This window comes from Acomys minous (assembly GCF_964271855.1).
Source record: "Acomys minous genome assembly, chromosome: 1".
In the NCBI taxonomy this organism is placed as follows: Eukaryota; Metazoa; Chordata; class Mammalia; order Rodentia; family Muridae; genus Acomys; species Acomys minous.
The window spans coordinates 65,812,631-65,834,521 of record NC_140483.1 but is presented as its reverse complement, the minus strand read 5'-3'; the positions used below and the strand labels follow the sequence as shown (position 1 = coordinate 65,834,521).

Below are 21,891 nucleotides of genomic sequence, written 5' to 3'. Positions count from 1 at the left end.
CTTTGATGTAGGCTGGGTGTTGCCAGGAGTTAACCTGTCTCACCGTAAATGGGTCTTTAAAATAATAAAACATCTTTAAATGACATATTCTGCATGTCTCTGAGGTTTTTGAAGACCTTATCTAATGATTTATCTTACCTTTCTATAAAATGTTATGTATCTGCTGTACCTACGATGTATATTCTTGTGATAAAAATACATTAGTAATTGGTATGACCATGATCAACTAAAAATTAACTTGTGTAAGGTACTTATCCTAAGCAGCCTGAAATAGTGCTTTCTAAGTATTGGAAGTAAACCTTCTCTTATAATTGAATTGTATGTGTGGGCCTTTGTCTGTAGGTGGCGCATACACCCCATCTCAGTAAGCTTTTTGCTCAGAAATAGGCAGGTGTTCCCTGGGCTGACAACAGTCCACAAGACCCTAGGACAAAGGGTGTCAAAAGCTCTTTGAAGAAACACATATAAGACCTGCCCTGGAGACAAGCCCCAGGATGTGTCCTGGATATGTCTCCTGCAATTCAGATATCCTTGATTTTAAAAAAACCCAGAGGTCTGGTATGGGGGCACTCGCTCCCTCATTTCTCTTTCTGTAGCTCCCTGTCTTTGTCTTCCTTTTATTTCATTTTATTGTTTTTCTTTTCTTCCTTTTATCATCAAGCTTAGTGAATTAAAATCTAGCTCTCCGACTCTTGGCTCTCTTTATTTTAACCAAGTGCAGTCCATTACCTGGCCTTTTACAAGTCCTACTCTCCGTTCTCCCTCTGGAAGGACACAGACTCCTATTGTCTCAACTCTTGCTAATCTTGAGGACACCCTGTGCCCCCTCAAGCTAAGGGAGTCTGACTGGAAAGCTCTCTCACTGCGAAGAAAGCCTTTCCCATGACCAGTTCCCTGGACAGAGCCTTCCTCAGCTAGCCTCGAGAAGGCTGAAGAAAACTCTATGACCAGATTCTCAGCCCAGCCTCCTGGAGAAAGGAATCCACGGTATGGGTACAACAATGTATATTAGAATAAAAAAAATACAGACAGAGTGTGAAGAAAAATCTTAAATTTCAATTCTATACCAATGTATATAAAATTAAACTTATCTTTCATCTATATGCCAAATTCTATACCAGTGAATTAAAAATAGCCTTGTGAGTAACTGTTAAGGCCTTAACAGTTGAGAAGTAGATTCACTAATCTACCTTTTGTCCTATCACCCATGTATATTTCTGTATTTCCTCTTCTTTCTGTTCAAACCCTAAATCTAAACCTAAGAATGAAAGATAAAGGAAAGAAGAGTCATCCCTGAGTCTAACCTTGTTTTCTCTCTAAATAAGACTAATAATAGCATATAACGAACACCCATCTAATTCTTCATATATTTCTGTCATAAAATAAACACCAGTGAGCATAGAAGATCAGATAGGTCCTGTTACAATAATAGTGGGTTATTTTTATCACCTACCCTCATATCTAGATCAGTCATCTAAATTTAAAGTCAATAAGAAAACCTCAGCACTAAACTATAGCCAGATAAGATAGTCTTAAAAGATATCTACAGAACATTCAACCCAACAGAAATAAAATCTACAGTCTTCTCAGGATCTGATGGAAAATTCCCAAAATTAAAACACAATCTACCTTGCAAGCCAAATCTTACCAGATAATAAAGACACAAATAATCTCTTGAATCTTATCAATTCCTAGTGCAGTTAAACTAGATATCAATACTAAGATTGACTACAGAAAAAACACAAATATACAGAGACTAGATATTGTACACAAAACATCCAAGAAATCAAGGATACCATGAAAAGAAGAAATCTGAGGATAATAGGCATTGAAGAAAGAGAAGATATCAGACTCCAAGTCCCAGAAATTATTCTCAACAAAAATCATAGAAGAAAATTTCCCCAATCTAAAGAAAAAGATGCCTATAAACATACAAGAGGCCTACAGAACACCAAATAGAATAGACCAGAAAAGAAAAGCTGCCTGTCACATAATAATCAAAACACAAAATATACAGAACAAAGAAAAAATATTAAAAGCAAGGGAAAAGGGCCAAATAACATTTAATTGCAAACCTATCAGAATTACACCCGCCTTCTCAGCAGAGACTATAAAAGCCAGAAGGGCCTGGACAGAATCTTGCACTCCTGAATGACCCCAAAGAAACCAGCTAGGATTAGAGAGTTTAAGAACACTTGCCCTTCTTGCAGAGGACCTTAGTTTGATTCCCAGCACTCACATGCCAGCTTATAATTGTCTGTAACTACAGTCCCATGTGAAATGATGTCTTCTTCTGTCCTTTTCAGAAACAAGGCATGCACGTGGTACATATATATTCTGTTAGGCAAAAACACTCATATTCAACAAATTATAGCAACAATGCCTTATTGTCATTGTAATTTGATCTCTTTCATTATTTCCCCCTCATCCACTAGCTTCTTCTACTCCTTTTCCCACCTCTAATTGATTTCATTTCTCCTCCTAGAGAGAACACTTCCCTTTTTCGTGTTCTTCCTTTAGCATATGAACTAACAGTTTTCAAGATGGCACTTCTTTTTCATGCATTTATTATTCTGTCTGCTCCTCCTCCCCATTGCACATTGCTGCTATTATTACACACTTTACTCTGTATAATAGATAAAAAATTTACAATAAGAAAAAAGGCTGTGGCTTATCAATGACTTCATTAAATACAAATATCTTCAGTTATATTTTCCTTGTTGGAAGGATGCTCCCAGTGGGACTGAGACCTGGAGACACTCCTGAGAGAAAGAAATTGACATGGACTCAGGCAATGGGTCTCTCAAGGAGTTCTCTGCATGCCATTTCTAAAAACCTACTAACTTATTAAAATACTGAGTTACTCCACATTTAGATGTTTTCACTGCAGGGACTGTATATAATAACCACATCTTAACAATATACTCTTTTTATTTTTACTTATTTGTTTTTTTTTATTTTTATTTTTTAAGATCTATACACTTTCATCCCAATTGTTATGCCTTCACTTACATCCTCTCATTCCCACCTTCCCTCCCTTATTATCTCTATGTTCTTCCCCTAGTCCTCAGAAAGGGGGAGTCTTCCTTCACTACCATCTGACTCCAGCCTATCAAATCTCACCAGGACTGCCTGAATCCTCTTCTTCGGTGACCTGGCAAGGCTGCCTCAACAGGGAGAAGTGATCAATGAGTAGGCAACAGAGTTCATGTCAGAGACAGCCCATGCTCCCCATATTATGAGACTCACGTGAAGATTGAGCTGCCTATTTACTACATCTTAGCAGAGGGCCTAGGTCCTCTCCATGCACAGTCCTTGGTTGGTACATGAGTGTCTGCAGGACCCCTGGGCCCGGATTTGTTTGCTCTGTTGGTCTCCTTGTGAAGATCTTGTCTACTCCAGATCCTCCCACACCCCAACTTTCCCGTAAGACTCCATGTGCTCTGCCCAAAGTTTGCCTGTGAGTCTCAGCTTATGCATCAATCCCCTGCAGGATGGAGCCTTTCAGAGGACAACTATGGTAACTGACTGCCCCAGTTTTGACATTATGAAAGAATATTGTATGGTCAGATGCACAAATAACAGTTATGAGAGATTTATAATGAAAGGGAAAGGGCTAGTATTAAATGTTTAATAGTTATCACTTACATGATTGTCCCATATAAATGGAAGCTATGCAAAATATGTGTGCACTGCACTATACATGACCTTGACTTACAAGATAAAAACTATGTTTCTGAAATACCTTCAACTTACTATTAAAATTCACATGCAGGATATAATATAATAAAAGAGGCCACACAGCTTGCAGTGTATGGTAGTAAATCAAGTGAAAAAACTTGATTGTTTCACTTGCTTTATTACTTCTAAATAACCTAATGATTAATTAAAAATTATAGAAAATATGTTCCAGGCTCTTTCCCATTTTTTCTTCTAAGTGACTTAGTGTCTCTGGTTTTATGTTGAGGTCTTTAATCCACTTGGATTTGAATTTTGTACAAGGAGACAAATATGTCCCCTGGAGGGGGAGACCTGGTGGCACTCAGAGGAAGGACAGCAGGTTACCAAGAAGAGACTTGATACCCTATGAACATATACAGGGGGAGGTAATCCCCCTCAGGAACAGTCATAGGGGAGGGGAATAAGGGGAAAATGGGAGGGAGGGAAGAATGGGAGGATACAAGGGATGGGATAACCATTGAGATGTAACAAGAATAAATTAATAAAGGAAAAAAATGAATAAATAAATAAATAAATATGATATATCATGCTGGTCATTTTATATTAAAAAATTATAGAAAATATGGTAGACTTGTACTCAAGCTGGGACACCATGGCTATTATTTCTAGTTTCAATCTGAAGATATGTCTTAGATTAATTATTCAGTTTGGTTCTTTTTGTCTTCTCACAGTTGGAAAAGATAGATGAAAATTGCTGTGATCTGTGATTCAAAGTATTAAAAATGGGCTGGGGAGATGGCTTAGTCAGTAAAGTGCTGGAGCGCCAAATCCTGAGTTCAATTCTAAGCACTCATTTATAGACCTGGGCATGGTAACAGGTGTAGCTAAAACAAATGATGGGGATGTGGAGATTGGAGAATTCCTGGGGCTTGCTAGATAATCAGTGTAGATTACTTGATGAGGCTCAGGTCAGTGAGAAATGTTGTTTCAAAGTGAATAGATAGGAGTTCCATTCTGCTGTCTGTGCTTATAGATGTAGAACTCTCAGCTCCTCTACGATCTTGCCTGCCTGCACATTGCTATGTTTATTGCCATAATGATAATAGACAAAACTTCTGGAACTAGAAACATAAAAAGAGATCCATTTTTTTCTTGTATACAAAGTCATTAAATTGGAGATCCAAGATATCTATGCACAATGAGCATAATGTTTGGGTAGCAGGAATGCAGTGACTAGAGAGCAAGCCACAGGCCATGCTGTGGACTTGGAAACACCAGTGTCCTGTTTCCCAAGTGAAAAGAGAGTCCATGGTGCCAGAAATGAACAGTTCCAGTCTCTGGCCACAAGTCTATTCCCAGCATTCCAAAGAAGCTCCTGGACACAGTTTGGGTCTTTGGCAACTAAACTTCAAGGATCCAGGGAAATGGTTCCAGCCTCCAGTCCACAGCTCTACTCATCTCCCTGAGGAGACCAAGAAGATCAGGTGCAGAGAGTCTTGCTCTAAGATGGTGGCACACAGAACACCTGGTGTCTGGGCAGCTTGAACTCAAAGACCACTCAGAGAGTAAGCTAGTGTGTAGGGGAGCTACTGACTCCTAGAGGAGTGCTTCTGTGTTTCTGGGGAGACCTGCTTTTCCTCAAGATCATACATTCTAATCCCTTTCTTGTGTGACAGAGCCCCTGAGGAAAGCTATTCCGAAGATCCAGCAGCTAGTCCACAAACATACACACCATCCCTAGGAGGGCTGCTCCAGGAATATCCAACCTCCTGCTCGGGGCTCTTTCTGTACCCTTGAGAAGTCCATCCAGCTCCAGGAACAACCAGCCAGTGCCAGAGACAGCCAGATGGCCAAAGGACAGCATAAAAACACAATCAACCAAATCCAGGGTAATATGGCACCTTGAGAACACAGTTATCACACTGCAAGCATCCTTGGATACTCCAAGACATCTGAACACAAGAAAATGACAGTAAAATTATGCTTAAGAAGATGATAGAGACATTTAAATAGAAGAATTACAGGAAAATACAATTAAACAGAGAACTTTAAAGAGGAAATGAATATATCACTTAAATGCAGGAAAATACAAATAGACAAAAGAAATGAATGAAATGATTCAAGAACTGAAAATGGTAATACAATAAGGAAGCACAAACTTAGGAAACCCTGGAGATGGAAAACATAGAGAATAAAACAGAAACTACATAGGTAAGAATGACCAACAGAATTAAAGAAATGGAAGAAAGAATAGCAGGTATAGAAGATTCAAAGGAACTTGTCAAAGTAAGTGTTAGATCTAAAACATTCCTGACACAAAACATCCAGGAAATAAAGGACAGTATGAAAAGATGAAACCTAAGACTAACAGAAATAGAAGAAAGTGAAGATACCCAACTCCAAGGCCTAGAAAATAGTTTTTCATTTGTTTGTTATTTATTTGTTTATTTTTTCTTTTTCTTTAATTTTTAAAAATTTGTTCACTTTATATCCTAATTGTAGCCCCCACCTTTGTCACCTCCCCATCCCATTTTCCCTCCCTTATACTCTCTCCCTCTCTCCCCTAGTCCTCAGAAACTGAAGCTCTCTTCCCCTAATATTGGACTTCAGCCTATCAAGTCTCATTTAGACTGCCTCTATTTTTTTCCTCAGTAGCTTGGCACGACCATCCTGCCAGGAGGAAGTGATCAATGTTTGGGGGCCAGAGCCCTTCTTAGAAGTAGTCACTACTCTACATATTATGAGACCCACAAGGAGATTATGCTACCTATTTACTACATCTGAACACAGGTTCTAGGTTCATACCACACATGGTCCTTGCTTGAAGCATCAGTCTGTGCAGCACACCCTCCTCCACCTGAATTAGCTGGCCCTATTGGTCTTCTTTTGATGATCCTGACTCCTCCAGGCCCCTCTATTCCCCAACTATTTCATAAGACTCCATGTGATTCACCCCAGAGTTTGGTTGTGTGTCTCAGCATCTGCTTGTATCTCCTGGTGGGTAGAGATTTTTCAGAGTGCCTCTATGGCAGTATGGTAGGCTGCCTTCCTGTTCCTTCTCTTCAACAGCTTCTGGTGTCTATTCTATTTCTCCTTCTGAATGAGAATTAAGCATTTTCCCTAGGGTCCTCCTTGTTAATTAGTTTTTTAAAGTCTGTGTATTGTAGTGTGGTCATCCTATATTATTTGGCTTATATCCATTTATAAGTCAATATATACCATGTTTGTCTTTCTGGGTCTCAGTTATCTCACTCAGGATGATTGTTTCTAGTTCCATCAATTTGCCTACAAATTTCAATATTTTGTTGTTTTTAATAGCTGAGTAGTATTCCATTGTGTAAATGTACCACAATTTCTTTATCCATTCTTCAGTTGAAGGACATCTTGCTTGTTTTCAAATTCTCACAATTATAAATAAAGCTGTGGACTATTTTTGAGGACATAGTTCAGGCTCTGAGATCAACAATTAATAAACGGGACATCATGAAACTGAAAGCTTCTCTAAGGCAAAGGACACTGTCAACAGAGCAAAACTATAACCTACAGACTGAGAAAATATATTCACTAACCCTACATCTGACCTAGGGTTAATAGCCAATATATATAAAGACCTCAAAAAATTAAACACCACCAAACCAAATAATCCAAATAAAAAGTGGTGTACGGAACTAAACAGAGAATTCTCAACAGAGGAATATCAAATGGACAAGAAACACTTAAAGAGATGCTCAATGTTCTTAGTTATCAGAGAAAGGCAAATCAAAATGACTCTGAGATTCCATCTTACACTTATGAGAATGGCTAAGATCAAAAACTTAAGTAACAGTACATTTTGGCAAGGATGTGGAGAAAGTGGAACACTCCTCTATTGCTGGTGGGAGTTCAATCTTGTACACACATTTTGGAAATCAACCTGGCACTTTCTCAGAAAATTAGAAATAGTTCTACCTCAAGATCCAGCCATACCATTACTGAGCAAAAGATAATTTCAACAAGATAATAGAAGAAAATTTCCCCAACCTGATAAAAAGAGATGCCTTTAAACATACAAGAGGACTACAGAATATTAAATAGATTAAACCAGAAAAGAAAATCCTCCCACCACATCATAATTAAAGCAAAAGATGTACAGAGCTGAAAGAGCCAAGTAACATCAAAAGGCAGACCTAACAGAATCACACCTGATTCTCAATAAATACTCTAAATGCCAGAAGGTCCTTGCCAGATATCTTGCAGACCAAAAGAGACCTCGGATATCAGCCCTAGCAAAATTTTAATTACCATAGATGGAGAAAACAAGGTATTCCATGGAAAAACAAAATTTAAACAATATCTATGCACAAACCTAGCAGTACAGAAGATACTAGAATGATAACTCTAATGAAAGAAGGTAAACTACACCTCAGAAAATGTAGGAAGTAAATAACTCCACTGGAGCAAAACTAAAAAAAGAGAAACACAAAAACTCACTACAACCACCAACATGAAAATAACAGGAACTAGCAATCATTAGTTATTAATATCTCTCAACATAAACACACTCAGTTCTCCAATATAAAGACACAGGCTAAGAAAATGGATGCATAAACAGGACGCATCATTCTGCTGCATACAAGAAACACAACTCAGCGTAAAAGGGCTCACAATAAAGGGCTAGAAAAAGTTTTCGAAGAAAATGTACACAAGAAGCAAGCTGGAATCGTCATTCTAAGATCTAATAAAATAGACGTTCAACCAAAATTAATCAAAAGAGATTAAGGACACATTATACTGATAAAAGGCAAAAAGCAATTAAAAGGACATCTTACTTCTGTGCATCTATTCCCCAAATACAAGAACATCCATATTTGTAAAAGAAACGTTACTCTTTTTCGGAGACAGTTTTCTTTGTGTAGTCTAGGCTGTTCCTGGACTTGCTTTGTAGGCCAGGCTAGCCTTGACCTCACTGTGTTCCACATGCCTCTGCCTACAGGAGTTCTGGAATTACAGGTATATGCCTCCATGGCCAGGAAAGAAATAGTAATAACATTTAAATCACACATCAACCCCCACACATTAATAGTGGAGACTTTAGTACCCTATTTTCAAAAAAAGACAAGTCATCAAAACAGAAACTAAACAGAGAAATTAACTAATAGATGCCATGAATCAAATGGACCTAATAGATATATACAGAATATTTCACCCAAACACAAAATAATATACATTACCCTCATCACCTCAGAGGACCTTCTCCAAAACTGACCATATACTTGATCACAAAGTAGTACTCCATAGATAAAAGAAAATTGAAATAACCCCTTTTATCTTCTCAGACCACCATGAATTAAAGTTAGATTTGAACAGCAACAGAAACAAGAGAAAACATAGAAACTCATGGAAATTGAACAACTCTATACTCAATGACCAATAAAGAGAGAAATTAAAGACTTCATGGATTTCAATGAAAATGAAGGCAAAACATACCCAAACTTATGGGACACACTGAAAAGTGTTGAAGGAAAGTTCATTTCACTAAGTGCTTTCATGAATAAATTAGAGAGTTCTCATAAAGCACACCTAAATGCCCTAGAACAAAAGGAAGCAAACCCAATCAAGAGCTGCAGATGGAAGGAAATAATCAGAATCAAGGCTGAAACCAGTAACTTAGAAACAAAGAGAACAACAAAAATAAGAGAACAACAACAACAAAAAGCTGGTTCTTTAAGAAAATGAACAAGATAGACAAGCCCTAAGCCAAATCAGCTAAAAAGCTGAAAGACAGTAACCAAATTAACAAAATCAAAAATGAAAAAGGGGTCATAACAACAGACACTGAGGAAATCCAAAAAATCATTAGGTCTCACTCCAAAAGTCTTTATTCCATAAAATTGGAAAATGTAAAGGAAATGAACTATTTTCTTGACATATTTTATTTTTCAAAGTTAAATTAAGTTCAAGAAAACAGTTTAAAGAGTCCTATGACATCTAATGGAATAGAAGCATTCATAGGAAGCATCACAAATAAAAAAAGCCTAGGGCCAGATGGTTGTAGTGCAGAATTCCTAGACTTTCAAAGAAGAGCTGATACAATTACTCCTCAAACTATTCCACAAAATAGAAACGGAAGAAACACTGCCAAACTCAACTAAGAAGCCACAGTCACCCTGATACTTAAACCACACAATGACTCAACAATGAAAGAATATTCTGGCCCTGTTTCTCTCATGAACATTGGTGCAAAAATACTCAATAAAATACTCTCAAACTAAATCCAAGAACACTCCAAATATATCATTCATTAATATATCATATCATTAAGCTTCATTGCAGGGATGCAGGGATTGTTCAACATTCCAAAATCCATCAATGTAATCTACCATATAAAAAATACTGAAAGAAAAAAAATAACATGCTCATAACCGTTACATGCAGAAAAAGCCTTTTGACACAACCCAGCACCCCTTCATGACACAAGTCTTGAAGAAATCAGCGATAAGTCTTATACCTAAACATAATAAAAGCTATGTACAGCAAGCTGATGGCCAATATAAAATTAAATGGAGAGAAACTCTAAGCAATTTTACTAAAATCAAGGCAAAAGAGGCTGCCTACTTGCTCCATATCTCTTTAATATAGTACTTGACATTCTAGCTGTAGCAATAAGACACATCAGGGACATCCAAGGAATACAAATTGGAAAGGAATAAGTCATAGTATCTCTAGTCACAGAAGATATGATAGAATATATAAGTGACCTCCTAAGTTCTACCAGAGAAGTTCTGTATCTAGAAAACACATCAGTAAAGGGGGCTGGATACCTAATTAATTTAAAAATTCAGTAGCCTTACTATATACAAGCAATGAGCTGAGAAATAAATTAAGGAAGCTGTACCCCTCACAATAGCCACATATAATAGAAAGTACCTTGGTGTAACTAACCAAGTAAGCAAAAGACCTTCATGATAAGAACTTCAAGCTTCTGAAAACAGAAATTGAAGAAAATATCAGAAGATAGGAAGACCTCCCATGCTCATGGGTCAATAGGATTAGCATAGTAAAAATAGCTGTCTTACAAAAGCAATCTGCAGATTCAATGCAATTCCCATAAAATTACCAACACAATTATTCACCAACATTGGAAGGATAGTTCTCAACCTCATATGGAAAAAAAGAAAGAAAAAAAAAAAGAAAAAACACAGATTACCTAAAACAATCTTATACAATAAAAGAACTTCTGGAAGTATCTTTATCCTTGATTTTGTGCTGTACTACAGAGCAATAGTAATAATAACTGCATGGTATTGGCATAGAAACAGACTGGTTGATCAATTGAATCAAACTGAAGATACAAATATAAACTCACACACCCATGGCCATGTAAACTTTGACAAAGAAGCCAAAACCATACAATGGAAAAAATATAGAATCTTCAACAAATAGAACTGGTCCAACTGGATGTCTACATGTAGAAAAATGGACAGAGATCCATATTTATCACCCGCACAAAAGTCATGTCCAAGTAGATGAAAGACCTCAACATGGAAACAGAAACTTTAAATTTATTGGAAGAGAAAGTGGGAACCAGCTTTGAATTCATTGGCACAAGAGAAAACTTCCTGAACAGAATACCAACATCTCAAGCTCTAAGATCAACGATAAATAAATGGGACCTCATGAAACTGAACAGCTTCTGTAAGGCAAAGGAGAGATGAAAAGAGCAAAATGACAGCCTACAGACTGGGAACAGATCTTCAGCAATCCTACATCTGACAAAGGACTAATATCCAAACTATATAAAGACTTCAAGAAATTTAACACCACCAAACCAAATATTAAAATTTGAGGTATAGAGCTAAACAGAAAATTCTCAACAGAGGAATATTGAATGCTGAGAAACAAAGGCTCTACATCCCTAATCCTCATGGAAATGCAAATCAAAACTACTCTGAGATTCCATCTTACACCTATCCAAATGGTTAAGATAAAAAGTATAAGTGACAGTATATGCTGGCAAGGATATGGAGAAAGGGGAACACTCCTCCATTGCTGGTGAGAGTGCAAACTTGTACAACCACTTTGGGAATTAATCTGGCATTTTCTCGAGGGAACTGGGAATAATTATACCTCAAAACCCAGCCATCCACTTCTGAGCATATACACAAAATATGTTTCACCATACCACAAGAACATTTGCTCAACTATGTTCATAGAACTTTTATTTGTACTATCCAGAAAGTAGAAACAATTTATATGTCCCACAACTGAAGAATGGGTAAAGAAATTATGGTACATTTACACAATGGAATACCACTCAGCAATTAAAAACAATAAAATAATTAAATTTGCAGGCAAATGGGTGGAACTAGAAAGGATCATCCTGAGGGAGGTAACACAGACTCAGAAAGACACACATGGTATGTACTGACTTATAAGCAGATATTAGCCGTATAGTACAGGATAATCATACTACAATTCACTGACGCAAAGAAGCTAAATAACAAAAATGGCACAAGAGAAGATGCTTGACTCTCATTTTGAAGGGAAAACGGAATAGACAGTGTTTGCACAAATGGAGAGGCCGCGGGATAGGAGTGCGTGGGGAAGGAGTCAAAGGCAGGAGATCAGACGTGGGGAAAGTGCGGAGGGAAGGTTAGAGGATTCTGAGAGAAAAGTTAACCCGAGGGCAGGAGGATCACTTAGACAAGCTGGAGACCTACAACAGGCTAAGCTACAGGGAGGATATGGTGATATCTCTAGTTGAGCCTCCTAGCAGCAGAAGACACAGAGACTGAGGAGGGCACCTTCTAGTCAGGGAGGATTTTTAGTGGTGGGAAGGAAACACCAGTCCACCTGGAAAACCTTCAACCCAAAACTTGTCCTGCCTACCAGATGTTTAGAGTAAAAGACTGAGTAGAGACTGAGGGAATGTCCCTCTGACCAATGCCTGGCCCAACCTAAGACCCACCTCATGGGAGAAAGCCAACCTCTGAGACAACTAAGGGTATTCTGTTGTGCTTAAGTTAGAGTCTAGCATAACAGTCCTCCGAGAGGCCCCATCCAGCAGTTGGTAGAATCAAATACTGAGACTCACAGCTGAGCATTATTTGGAGCTCAGGGAATCCTGTGGAAGTGTGTGTGTGTGTGTGTGTGTGTGTGTGTGTGTGTGTGTGTGTGTGTACTCATCAGGTGAGGGAGGCAGAAGGACACAGAGAGAAAAAGATTACTGCAAGAAGATCAGCAGAGTCAGCTAACCTAGACCCATGGGGTCTTACAAAGACGGAAGCAACAACCAAAGAGAATACATGGACTGGACCTAGGCTCCCTGCACATATATAACAAATGGGGAGTTTGATTTTTATGTGGTTAACCTAGTAAGTTGAGTGTGTGCTGTCTATGACATGAACTTTGTTGCCTGCTTTTCATCACTTCGCCGCAAAGGGGCTGCCCTGTCTGGCCTCAGTGAATGAGGAAGAGCTCAGTTCTGATGCAACGTGATGTGTTAGGGTGGCATGATTTGGGGAGACCATTTTTTCTGAGGACAATGGGAGGGGGTAGGCAGAAGACGGTGGGAGGTAGGAACTAGGAGGAGAGGAGGGAGGGGGCTATGATTGGGATGTAAAGGGAATATATAAATTAAAAATAAATAAAAAACAATAGATAGATAGATAAATAGACACACAGATAGAAAGATATAGATAGATTGATAGATAGGTAGCTAGATAGGTAAAAATAGATAGAAAGGTAGAAAACACTGATGGAACAATACCTGAGGGTTTTTGTCTTCCTGTGCATTGATGCTTATACATGTACATGTACACAAACATACAAACACATACATTAACAAAATAAAATATGTATTTATTAATCTCTTTTCTATTTTTTTGTACAACTGAGAATCTCTTAATAGTCTAGAGTCATATAAATCTGTGCCATCTAACTTAAAAACATATGTCCATGCCCCTAATAACTGTCCTATCACCTCCTCCCTCACAATGTGAATTTCATGTCAGGGTGCTCTTTGTCTAAGCACTTCCAGAGCTCAAGTTCTCTTATTTCTGGTGCTGTGATAAAATATCTTGACCATAAGGTATTTTTTTTCATGATCCTGGTGTCTCTTAACAGCAATAGACCACTGACTTAGAAACCATGCCAATCCCACTTACTGGTTGCTTTCATCTTTCTCTGTGTTCTCTGTCTCTGTATCTGTGTCTGTTTGCCTCTGTCTCTCTGTCTCTCTGTCTTTCTACCTCTTTCTGTCTGTCTGTCTCTGTCTCTTTCTCTGTCTCTATCTCTCTTTCTCTCGGTTTCATGCTTGTGGATCAGATGTTTGGTTTTTTAAGGTAGGGAGATTTTTCAGTTACGTTTTTAGCAATTTAGAATACCAGTTTTTGAGATGTATGTTTTTAGCTATTGCTCTGGTACCATGACTTCCTACTGCCATGCTCCCTGCTTTGACACTCTTTGAACTGTAAGCCCCAAATTAAATACTGTATTTTATAAGTTGACTTGGTCACTAGGGAATCCAAAGAAAACTATCACCTTTCATAAGAGGGTCTTACTTTGTAGGTCGGGCTGCCACTGAACACTTGATCCTTCTGTATCATCTTCCAAGAGCTGGGAATACAGGTGTGTGCCACCAAGCCCTGCTCTTAACTAAGTGTCTCATTAGAAAACAAAAGTAACCTTAGATCAAAATTAGAGCTATACAACCAAAAATATCATTAAAAATTAAACTCTAAACTAGCAACTAAAAATTAATGCATTTAAAAAGAGAGTTAAATGGAAAAAGAATACAGATACAATAGATGCAGTAGAACTGAATGATAAATGTTTCCTACTGGCTCATGTATTTGAACACTGGGGTCCAAGTTGTGGATGCTGTTTGGGGAACTTATGAACCCGTAGGAAGTGGAGAATTGTTCTAGGAAGGACACTATTGGAAGAATGGGCTTCAAAGGTTTATAATCCTGCCTCATTTCCTGTTCCCTCTCTCTCAGCTTCCCATGTGTTGACAAAATGCCATCTCTCTACTTCCTTTTCCTGATGTGCCGTCTTCACAATCATGGACTGTGTCTTTTTTGAATCATACACTAAAATAAACTCCTTCTTCATTAAAGTGGTTTTGGTCATGGCATTTTATTACAGCAACAAAAAAGTAACCAATACAATAGATAAACTCATTGACCCTCAGAGAACATAAAAAAAGATGCATGAGCTATTGGTTTTTAATGAATGAGACTAAGGTGGAGAAAGATGAAGTTACTCAAATGACGCTTGAACCCAGACCCAAAACCACTGAGTCTGAAAAATCAAAATAGGTCAAGACTTAGTATTAAGAGCAGCTGTGCAGTAATAATTTTTGTTTCTTCTCATGTAGTTCCACTCCCTCATGACTAACCATTCAAATATATGAGCATCTGGGAGTACTTCTTATTCAAACAACTCCACATGGGCTTTTGAGACCTCAAAGCCCACCCCCAGTGGTACACTCACTCTGACAGACCATACTTCCTAACTATTCTCAAACAATTCCACCAACTAGGGAATTCTTATTCAGACGTATGAGCCTTTCAGAGACATTCTCATTCAATCCACCACACAAAGCAATAACCAAATATCTTGGGTCAGTGCTCTTTAGTATGACCTACTAAAAGCCCCGCCTTCCAAACACCAGCATGTGCAGCTGACCCTCCTGTAAACCTAATAGCACAATATTTAAAAGTCAAGTGCTCTTCCATCCTCCAGAAGTTTATCTTGGTGGAAGAAAGAGCTTGCAATAGTGACCGTGAAGAGCCTGAAAGGATGGCTGCCTATCCTAGTATATGCAATTCCAGACCTGAAGTGGCACTTATTGCTAAGAGTAAAATACCATTATCTGGATTTCAGGTGCTATTGTTCATATGGGCTCTCACATGCCCCAGGCATGCTCCACAACCACATATTTTCCTGCCAACCGCTCATGAGCCAGATGTCTTGTGTCCAGATAAAAGCAGAAAACAATAGGCATTAACTGCAGTTTTATACCTAAGCCTTCTTACAGATGTTCAAACTTCCATACCTGAGAGAGTTGAATAATCACATGACTTTACAGTGTAATGGTTGTCGAAATGGGAAGGCTGAAATCGGCTGCTTTTTATATCCTCTTTCTAGAATATTTTTCCATGCTGTTTCTTCTAATAAAACACTTACTGCGGCTAAAATGGTGAATGTGTTCAGCACGTTCTCCAGAAAAGGTATGCTTTTTCTGCTTCCAAGATGTTTTTTGTCACATTTGTCCCTTTCAAAATTTCTTCTCTCACAGTAATGTGAGTGAAAACCTGAGCAATCATTGAATCGCCAACCTAAGCTATCTTTATCAAGCACATTATTTGAGTCTCTCTCTTTGTCTTCTCCATAACCAAGATTTTGGGTTTTGTAGAAAATATGATTAGAAAATGAAAATCAAGAATCAGAAATTAATTATCCTGAGGTAAGTACACAATCCAGAACTCTTTAACTTATTGAATCCATAACCAATTAAAGTATTGCACTGACTTATCATCATAAAATCATATTGCTGAGTTTGCTGATAGCTTCAAATATTGACAAAGCCTGTCACAGTCGAATGGAATGCACCATTTGCCATTTGTGTGTTCATGCCTTTTACTTTATTTCAATCCATGTTTGCATGTACAACAGTTAAACCTTGATAAATACTGATTTCTTTTAAAACATTTCGTAAAAGACTTTAGACTTTTATAACATCATTTCTTCAAAGAAGTGTGGTTTAGTTTCCACAAAGCTAATCACATTAAAATTGCACATAGTTTAAAATTTTAAACAATAAAATATTTATTTTTGTACTTTTAAAATAACAATAAAAATTAACAACTAATCTACTTATCACTGTGCTATCTGGAGTGCATATATTAGTATGAGTGTATTAAATAACAAGAATGATTGGGAATGAATTATAAATTAGCTCTACATCAGTGATAACAAAATAAGCCAGGTAGAAAATAAAAGTGAAAGTGCTGGAGAGATGGCTCAGTGATTAAGGTAAGCAATGCTTTTTCCAAAGCATATGAATTCAGTTCCTAGCAACAATGTTGGGAGAATCACAAATGCATGTAACTCCAGACTCTTCTGGCATCTGAAGGCACCTACACCCACATGTGCATCCTTGTACCCACACATACACAAATAAGCAAACATAATACAACTAAATCTTTCAATAAATAAAATAAAGACAAACTAAATAGAAAATAAAGTATAGAAAATAAATGCTATTCTTAAGTTTGTTACTTGCTGGTCAGTAGATCCAAGATTCACTCAAAAAAATACTATAATGAGAGAAATCTATAATCTCCATTTATGTATTTACTTTGTTGCTTTCAATTTTTAAAGTTTTTAGTGTTTATTTTATATGTATATGTGTTTTGTGTGCATGTGTGTCTGTGCACCATGCCCTTGCAGAGGAGAGAAGAGTGTTTTTAATAACTTGCCTTGAAAATATGTAGAATAATTATTTGTTGAGAATTATGAAATAAATCAAACAATTGATATCACATTATTGATAATACCAAATGACACCATTTTTCTGTAGATTATTCCTCCAAGGCTTAGAAAATGAGGGTCACTGAAATGTTTTAAAGAGTCAGTGTTTTAAAATTTTCCTAAATATTCTGAAGAAACAGGAAGTCCTCAAGGTTCTAGGTTTAGAATTTTCATTAGTGCTGACTGGCTGAAAGTGGTCCAGCACAGTGTTCACACTGCCAACAGGCAGAACTGAGGTGTAGGTAGCTGCCTACCTCCTGCTCCCACTTTCTGTCCCCCACCTTCTGCTTCTGGTTTTTGTGTGTCCAACACGCATATTTGTTTCTGGGTAATCATTATTGTCATCTTTCTGCACCTCTGCAAAGAACCAACTCTAAAGACAGCCCTACAAATGAGGATTAAAGATATAGTTTCTAAGTTTCTCTAGGTGTCTGCAAGGTAAATGCAAACGTACTAGGAAGACATCTGGCATCGGGACAGTGGTATTGCATTTTAATTCACTGGATTATTTGCTTCATAATTATTTATTAAACTAGTGAGTCATCTATATAATGTAAGAAAACCTTATTTTGTAGGATTTATTTGTGAAACACAATTTAGCACTCCCATCATACCCACTCATGCATTTCTCAACATTTAGGATAAGCCTTTTATTTGTGCACCCATGTGCATTGAACATATTTAACTCTTAGTTTCCATTTTAGGCAATATATATCCACGAAATCCCACAAAAGCCGAGCAGACAGTAATATTTATTATGCATCATGGCACTGTTCTACACAGATCAGATGACATTCAGATATTGCTGAATGCCACTCTGTGACCTTTAAAAAAAATGATGCGGTTCTCGCGCTTTTCTTCCAACCTGCCTTATTCCTTCTTCTACATTTTCCTCATGCTTATAAAAATAAAACTTTAAAAATGTTTTTTAAAGTAAAGTTATAGGGAAAAATTATTGTGAAAGACTAAGATTTAACAACAAAGATAAATGTCTTCATTTTAGCAAAGGTGAACACGAGATACCAACATAATGACTTGGCCAATGTCACATGACCTGCCACAGCCATAGACCCCATCTCAAACATAATCAGTTCAAGATTTCATGATTTTTTCCAAGGAAAATACAGTAACCATTGGATTTTCTGTAGCCTATTTGTTAAATTGCTAGTGTCACTTCTTTTGTAAACTATCAACATTGGAAATAATTACTTAAATGTATAAACAGATTTAATTATAATGAATTATTTATTAAAAAAACAACAACACTTCGGGCCTATGAGAAATAGTAGTATTACTCAAAATTTATAAAGATATGGTGATATAGCTGTTTTCATTTTATTAATGTAGAAACTGAAGAGCACTGAAAATGAGAAACATACTTCAGCTCATGTGGCTATGTTGAAATATCATCATTTTTAAAACATCTCGATGTTTCTAAACTTAATTAAAAGACCTTTCAGAAGTTAGACTTAGACCTGTAAATAAAATAAATACAAGTTGGTTAAATTATCATGAATTCTATCTCACAGTGTAGATGTAATTATCCTTTTTAAACAACTAATTCTTGAAAACATCTTTCAGTTTCATCATGTGAAATTGACAGCACCTCGTAGAAATATGTCAGTGAGTCAACACCATTAGCAAGGGCCTATGAATAGAGAGGTAATTACTGAGACCATTCTAACAGACTCAGTAGAGAAATGCATCCACCACTGGGCAATCTACACAAACCGTATAGATCAGGTCACATTCAAAGTATAAATGTGCTTTGAAATAATACAGCAGAATGTTCACCTCCAATTCTGTACTATCATGCGTTAAAAAATAAGCATCAACTTAATCCATCTTGAAAGAGACATCTTAATGGAAAGTGAAATCAGATCTTACAAAACCACGATTGTCAAGTGTATTAGGTAAGGAATTTAGAGGACACCACAGTCTTCTGTGTTTATATTAAAACAGAAAAATAAAAAACTAATGCCATTGGGCCTGGAGTGGGTTAGAGGCTAAGATAATTTGCCTCCAAGCCTGATGACATGAGGAAGATTCCTGGGACTCACATGATGGAAGGAGAGAGCTGAATCTCATAAGTTATCTTCTGACCGTCACACAAATATTATGGTACAGGCATGGTAGAGTATCCTGCTATCCTCAGCATTTAGGAGGTAGTGACAGAAAGGATTTGTTGTTCAAGGTTACAAATATTTCTGCCTCCAATACTTAGGAATACAGAATTTCATTATACATTTTGCAAAATAGTTGCTAAGAACAGAGTTGGAATTGTGTGGAGGTAAGTCTTAATTTCCTAGAGTTTTTTTATTGTTAATTACATGTTTGATCATATGAACACTTTTAGATTGACCAGTAAATAGCATAAGCATCATTTCATGTATTCTCGTGTGTGTGTGTGTGTGTGTGTGTGTGTGTGTGTGTATGTGTGCGTAGTGTGTGTATTCATGCATATGCACAATATCAGGAGATATTCGTGTATGCTGTCATGATAAGCCAGAGTTCAAACTTCGTTGTTATTTAACAGTGACCACTTTTTTTTTTTGAGAAAATATATTTTATGAGAGGTGGAATCAAGTAGGTCATACAGGCTGGCCAGCATGTCCCAAGCACGTACCTGGCGCTGTTTCTCTAGTGCTGGGATTACAAGCATACATTATTATGTCCACCTAACAGGTACTGGAGTTCAGACTGTGACCATTATGCTACTTGTCATGTACTTTATCCACTGAGCTACCTCCCATCCCTTATTTGACATATTCTTAAGGAAACAAGTAAGATAAATAATGCAGAGGAACTTAGAAAACCAGCAATGGTTGTGGGATAAATTGCACAAGAAAGTGAGTTCTGAAAGGTTTTTACATTCAGCCTCACTGGCCAGGGTCTGGGGTAGAGCAAGCTTACCAGCTGCTGTCCTTGCACACCCCAGGCCGCATACTGCAACACTGAGTCCTCAACTTCCGGAGGATTCAACTCCCACACTTCCCTTGAAAAGATGTAAATATTTTAACGTGAACAAGCTGACATCTATGACACCATAGCTTGACAATGGCTCAGAAAAGGCAGAAAACCGAAGAACTTACCCAGTGTGTATGTTGTAAATCAAATATGAAGCGTTAAATGAGTAATGAAAAATCTGAAATAAGAAAAGAATAGAGTAATCAATCACGGTTGTCTGTAAAGGATTGATCTTAATGCACACTAAAGATGGGCTGCTAGGGAAAACATGAGAGATATGAATTATGCCAGTTCAGGTGCCTTTTGTACCTTCTTTGCTAGAAAACATATTTTTTTCTATTATCCATTCTGCCTAACCTGTCCTGTTCTCTCTCTTCTCTCTCCTTTTAGAAAAGAGAGCTAGTCACTTATAGAAAAGATAAGTTTCAGAGCCAATGGTTTACTCCTTATCAAAAACACAAAGCAACATCCAAACATAGCCAAATGGAGACAGCTAGAGCCTAGGTTGACCTCAGGTTTCAAAAGGTCATGGACACACACACACACACGAGACACACACACACGAGACACATACACATACAGAGAGAGAGAGAGAGAGAGAGAGAGAGAGAGAGAGAGAGAGAGAGAGAGAGAGAGAGAGAGAGAGAGAGAGAGAGAGAGAGAGAGAGAGAGAGAGAGAGAGAGAGAGAGAGGAGACAGATACACATGTGCTCTGTTTCTTTTGAAAACTCATTTCCCCATGAGTAGCAGCAGCTATAGTATGGCAACACAAACTATTACACATAGAATTGCAGTGCACAGTACAAAACTGTCTCTGGAATTTTTTTCTTAACCTAAAATGATGAAACTAAGGAATCTGTAGGAAATGAGAAAGATTGAAAAGGAAAAATTAGGAAATCAATGATGAGCATGTTCTTCCCCAGGGAAAATTACTTCTTTCTGAAGCCACATCAAGCTAGTTAAAAAAAAAAAAAGACCTTCTTACCTTACCTGTCTATATTGGAATAGTATTGGTTTGTGGATTTGCACTGATACTTTCCATTCTTATTCTACAATTACAAATGAGATTTTCTGCTTCTCTATTGAGAGTGCATTGCACAGGCATTGTTAATATTGTGAATTAAAAACACCTAGAAATAAAACCCCTGCTTCTGATCACTGTAATAATAATTTTAATTAAATAAATGGGCCACACATTCAGCAAAATTCTTTAAATGTTTCTCTTTTGAAGTAAGATGCTGATCTCTCCTTTCACTAGTGTTGCTTCTCTTTGAGGCTTTATTCTTCCATTTTTATGGAATATTTTTTTTCAATCTGAGATTGACTTTACTGAGAACTAAAGAAATAGTTTTTTGTGTCTGTGTTGACATTCATATCGTATTCAATAAAATTACATGTCTGCCTGTAAGTTCTATCATTTTTATTTGTTTCTGTGTGGAGAACTGTGTGTACAGATAAACATGAACTTGCATGTATATGCATGGAGGCTGTATACCAACTTCAGCTTTATTTCTCAGTTGCTCTTTAACTTGCCAAAATTATTTCTCTGTCTACTTTGTATTTTGAGATAGGGCCTCTGAACCTGGGGCTTTTCGGCTATCCTGGATGCCAGTTAGCCCCAGGATACTTCCATTTCTGCTTCTGCAGCACTGGATTACAGGAAAACTCTCCCACCTATAGAATTTAAAAAATCATTTTTGCTTAGTGTATGCATGAGTGTTTTAC

The 21,891-nt window shown here is 37.3% G+C and overlaps 1 protein-coding gene across 3 annotated transcripts in view; it reads right to left on the bottom strand.

The window, feature by feature from the left end:
• The window catches only part of DPP10 (dipeptidyl peptidase like 10), a 1,517,748-nt gene that overhangs the window by 140,625 nt on the left and 1,355,232 nt on the right, over window positions 1-21,891 (bottom strand). For all 3 annotated transcript variants that reach the window (XM_084793012.1, XM_084793011.1, XM_084793013.1), the window contains exons 6-7: window positions 20,292-20,344; window positions 20,113-20,194 (exon numbers count right to left, since the gene is read on the bottom strand). In XM_084793012.1, coding sequence (XP_084649138.1) covers window positions 20,113-20,194; window positions 20,292-20,344 — 135 coding nt within the window. The remainder of the gene's footprint in view (window positions 1-20,112; window positions 20,195-20,291; window positions 20,345-21,891) is intronic.